Here is a 5,000-nt window from a genome sequence, read left to right as displayed (position 1 = left end):
ATAACCCTGGGTCAGTGTGAGTAGTTCTCCTCTCCTCCTATAACCCTGGGTCAGTGTGAGTAGTTCTCCTCTCCTCTCCTCCTATCACCCTGGGTCAGTGTGAGTAGTTCTCCTCTCCTCTCCTCCTATCACCCTGGGTCAGTGTGAGTAGTTCTCCTCTCCTCCTATAACCCTGGGTCAGTGTGAGTAGTTCTCCTCTCCTCTCCTCCTATCACCCTGGGTCAGTGTGAGTAGTTCTCCTCTCCTCTCCTCCTATAACCCTGGTTCAGTGTGAGTAGTTCTCCTCTCCTCCTATAACCCTGGGTCTCCTCCTCTCTCCTATAACCCTGGGTCAGTGTGAGTAGTTCTCCTCTCCTCTCCTCCTATCACCCTGGGTCAGTGTGAGTAGTTCTCCTCTCCTCTCCTCCTATCACCCTGGGTCAGTGTGAGTAGTTCTCCTCTCCTCCTATAACCCTGGGTCAGTGTGAGTAGTTCTCCTCTCCTCTCCTCCTATCACCCTGGGTCAGTGTGAGTAGTTCTCCTCTCCTCTCCTCCTATCACCCTGGGTCAGTGTGAGTAGTTCTCCTCTCCTCTCCTCCTATCACCCTGGGTCAGTGTGAGTAGTTCTCCTCTCCTCTCCTCCTATCACCCTGGGTCAGTGTGAGTAGTTCTCCTCTCCTCTCCTCCTATCACCCTGGGTCAGTGTGAGTAGTTCTCCTCTCCTCCTATCACCCTGGGTCAGTGTGAGTAGTTCTCCTCTCCTCCTATAACCCTGGGTCAGTGTGAGTAGTTCTCCTCTCCTCCTATAACCCTGGGTCAGTGTGAGTAGTTCTCCTCTCCTCCTATAACCCTGGGTCAGTGTGAGTAGTTCTCCTCTCCTCCTATAACCCTGGGTCAGTGTGAGTAGTTCTCCTCACCTCTCCTCCTATCACCCTGGGTCAGTGTGAGTAGTTCTCCTCTCCTCTCCTCCTATCACCCTGGGTCAGTGTGAGTAGTTCTCCTCACCTCTCCTCCTATCACCCTGGGTCAGTGTGAGTAGTTCTCCTCTCCTCCTATAACCCTGGGTCAGTGTGAGTAGTTCTCCTCTCCTCCTATAACCCTGGGTCAGTGTGAGTAGTTCTCCTCTCCTCCTATAACCCTGGGTCAGTGTGAGTAGTTCTCCTCTCCTCCTATAACCCTGGGTCAGTGTGAGTAGTTCTCCTCTCCTCTCCTCCTATCACCCTGGGTCAGTGTGAGTAGTTCTCCTCTCCTCCTATCACCCTGGGTCAGTGTGAGTAGTTCTCCTCTCCTCTCCTCCTATCACCCTGGGTCAGTGTGAGTAGTTCTCCTCTCCTCCTATAACCCTGGGTCAGTGTGAGTAGTTCTCCTCTCCTCCTATAACCCTGGGTCAGTGTGAGTAGTTCTCCTCTCCTCTCCTCCTATAACCCTGGGTCAGTGTGAGTAGTTCTCCTCTCCTCTCCTCCTATAACCCTGGGTCAGTGTGAGTAGTTCTCCTCTCCTATACAGACTGTACCTGTGTTTCACCATCCTGGCCCAGGGGACCCCAAGATGTGAACACTTTAGGTTTTGCCTGAGTAAATAACATAGAACATCACAGGCTAACTTTCCTCTTTGTTCTCAGTGTCTTCTCTCATATATACTGTCTTCTACATCTACAGAACAGTAGACCTGCACTGACTCTCATATATACTGTCTTCTACATCTACAGAACAGTAGACCTGCACTGACTCTCATATATACTGTCTTCTACATCTACAGAACAGTAGACCTGCACTGACTCTCATATATACTGTCTTCTACATCTACAGAACAGTAGACCTGCACTGACTCTCATATATACTGTCTTCTACATCTACAGAACAGCAGACCTGCACTGACTCTCATATATACTGTCTTCTACATCTACAGAACAGCAGACCTGCACTGACTCTCATATATACTGTCTTCTACATCTACAGAACAGTAGACCTGCACTGACTCTCATATATACTGTCTTCTACATCTACAGAACAGTAGACCTGCACTCTCCTCGCATATATAACTGTCTTCTACATCTACAGAACAGCAGACCTGCACCGACTCTCATATATACTGTCTTCTACATCTACAGAACAGTAGACCTGCACTGACTCTCATATATACTGTCTTCTACATCTACAGAACAGCAGACCTGCACTGACTCTCATATATAACATCTACAGAACAGCAGACCTGCACTGACTCTCATATATATTGTCTTCTACATCTACAGAACAGCAGACCTGCACCGACTCTCATATATACTGTCTTCTACATCTACAGAACAGTAGACCTGCACTGACTCTCATATATACTGTCTTCTACATCTACAGAACAGCAGACCTGCACTGACTCTCATATATACTGTCTCTACATCATATATTTCTGTCAATGGTGTTTTTATTTGAAAATAGGATACAGCTTGAAGTGAATTCTCCTGCTAAACCAGATCTTCACTTTTCATCTCCTCTCATTCCGTCTCTCCTCTTCCTACTCCTCCCGTTCCTTCTCTCCCCTCCTCTCCATTCCTCTCCTCCTCTCATTCCTTCTCTCCTCTCTTACTCCTCCCATTCCTTCTCTCCTCCTCCTCATCCTCTCCATTCCTCTCCTCCTCTCATTCCTTCTCTCCTGTCCTCCTCCTCCTCCTAACATTCCTTTTCTCCTTTTCCTCCTCCTCTTCCTCCCATTCCTTCTCTCCTCTTCCTCCTCCTCCTCCTAACATTCCTTTTCTCCTTTTCCTCCTCCTCCTCCTAACATTCCTTTTCTCCTTTTCCTCCTCCTCCTCCTAACATTCCTTTCTTCTCCTTTCCTCCTCCTCCCGTTCCTTCTTCCCCTCCTCTCCATTCCTCCTCCTCCTCTCATTCTCTCCTCCTCCTCCTCCTCCTCCTCCCATTCCTTCTCTCCTCCTCCTCCTCCTCCCATTCCTTCTCTCCTCCTCCTCCTCCTCCTCCCATTCCTTCTCTCCTTTTCCTCCTCCTCCTCCCATTCTTTCTCTCCTCTCTCTCCTCCTGGGTCAGTCTCCTCCTCCCATCTCCTCCTCCCTCTTCTCTCCTCCAATTCCTTCTCTCCTCCTCCTCCCATTCCTTCTCTCCTTTTCCTCCTTCTCTTCCTCCCATTCCTTCTCTCCTCTTCCTCCTCCTCCTCCTAACATTCCTTTTCTCCTTTTCCTCCTCCTCTTCCTCCCATTCCTTCTCTCCTCTTCCTCCTCCTAACATTCCTTTTCTCCTTTTCCTCCTCCTCTTCCTCCCATTCCTTCTCTCCTCTTCCTCCTCCTAACATTCCTTTTCTCCTTTTCCTCCTCCTCTTCCTCCCATTCCTTCTCTCCTCTTCCTCCTCCTAACATTCCTTTTCTCCTTTTCCTCCTCCTCTTCCTCCCATTCCTTCTCTCCTCTTCCTCCTCCTTCTCCTCCTCCCATTCCTTTGTCTCCTCTCCTCTCTTCACTCTCTCTGCAGGATGATGGTGTGTCGGAGAATGAACAGGAGCTGTCAGTAGCAGGGAAGATAAATAAACACTTCAACACCAGCCCTATATCTAACGCCACCACCGCCGGAGTGTCAGTCATCACGGTATGCCCCGAACAGACTAATGCAGACATACAAAGCTATTTCCAGTCTGTTTTTTACTGGGCATTAGACTGTATTGGCTTTGTCTTTGGCTCTAAGGCTGACTGTACTGAGCTGTAAGTCCTACTGGTTTTAAAGGGATTACTGGTTTCTCTGTAAGTCCAACTGGTTTTAAAGGCGTTACTGGTTTCTCTGTAAGTCCTACTGGTTTTAAAGGCGTTACTGGTTTCTCTGTAAGTCCTACAGGTACTGGTTTCTCTGTAAGTCCTACTGGTTTTAAAAGTTACTGGTTTCTTTGTAAGTCCTACTGGTTTTAAAGGCGTTACTGGTTTCTCTGTAAGTCCTACTGGTTTTAAAGGCGTTACTGGTTTCTCTGTAAGTCCTACTGGTTTTAAAGGCGTTACTGGTTTCTCTGTAAGTCCTACAGGTACTGGTTTCTCTGTAAGTCCTACTGGTTTTAAAGGCGTTACTGGTTTCCCTGTAAGTCCTACTGGTTTTAAAGGCGTTACTGGTTTCTCTGTAAGTCCTACAGGTACTGGTTTCTCTGGAAGTCCTACTGGTTTTAAAAGTTACTGGTTTCTTTGTCCTGTTGTGCAGTTGGACCACAGCTTCTCCATGCAGCGCTCTGGGTCGTTGGACTTCCACCAGCACCCGGCCATGTACTGGATAAGGTATAACCTGTTGCCACGACAACCTCCCTGCCTCTGCCTCTGTTTCCTGTGTCTCCACATACAGTGTGCTGATTGGTTGCTGGCTTCTGTGTGCTCTGTCAGCTCCACCCATGCCCCCTCCCCCTTCCTGCTTTTTTTCATAGGGTCGCTTGGTGTCACTGTTGCTCCTCCCCCTTACTCCCAGTGACATCACAACCTTTCTCCCACCCCTGCTTGATAATGCAGTCTGTGGTAGTTTCTCCTCCTGTCGTAGGAAAGTGTGTGTTGTTTGTGTGTGTGTGTGTGTGTGTGTGTGTGTGTGTGTGTGTGTGTGTGTGTGTGTGTGTGTGTGTGTGTGTGTGTGTGACTCAGCGTGTTTACAGCTGATCTTCCCTTTGTGGCCCTGTTACTAACCTTTTGTCTGTAGAAAAGTGCAACTCTCAACAAACTGTAGGCGACAGTGAACAATGATTTGATCAACCCGAGGATACTGTATCCGTTGAGGTGTTGAAAGTGTGAGAGAGCGCTCCTTTTTCTTCTAGTGCACCTACCTCTCCCTGCCAATTCTCCAGCAGCTATCCTTGAAACTTGAGTTTGCACATGTCTGTCACCATCAGCGTGTGACCTGTGTCGTTTAGTGCTTCTCTTCTCCTCTTCTCTCATTTGGCATTCCTGTCCTCCCTCTCTCTTTCCTCTCCTCTCCTGCTCTACTCCCCTCCTTTCCTCTCCTCTCCTCTCCTCCTCTCCTGCTCTACTCCTCTCCTCTCCTCTCCTCTCCTCTCCTCTCCT

At 48.6% G+C, this 5,000-nt stretch overlaps 1 protein-coding gene across 1 annotated transcript in view; it reads left to right on the top strand.

Moving 5' to 3' along the window:
• Positions 1–5,000, top strand: part of dclk1a (doublecortin-like kinase 1a) — a 240,080-nt gene that overhangs the window by 234,348 nt on the left and 732 nt on the right. The window contains exons 15-16 of the mRNA XM_065005055.1: positions 3,451–3,564; positions 4,159–4,232. Of these exons, the coding sequence (XP_064861127.1) occupies positions 3,451–3,564; positions 4,159–4,232 (188 nt within the window). The remainder of the gene's footprint in view (positions 1–3,450; positions 3,565–4,158; positions 4,233–5,000) is intronic.

The sequence above is a fragment of the Oncorhynchus nerka genome, linkage group LG19 (assembly GCF_034236695.1).
Source record: "Oncorhynchus nerka isolate Pitt River linkage group LG19, Oner_Uvic_2.0, whole genome shotgun sequence".
NCBI classification, from domain to species: domain Eukaryota; kingdom Metazoa; phylum Chordata; class Actinopteri; order Salmoniformes; family Salmonidae; genus Oncorhynchus; species Oncorhynchus nerka.
Note: the sequence above shows the minus strand (reverse complement) of the source record. Positions and strands in the feature narration are given on the sequence as shown.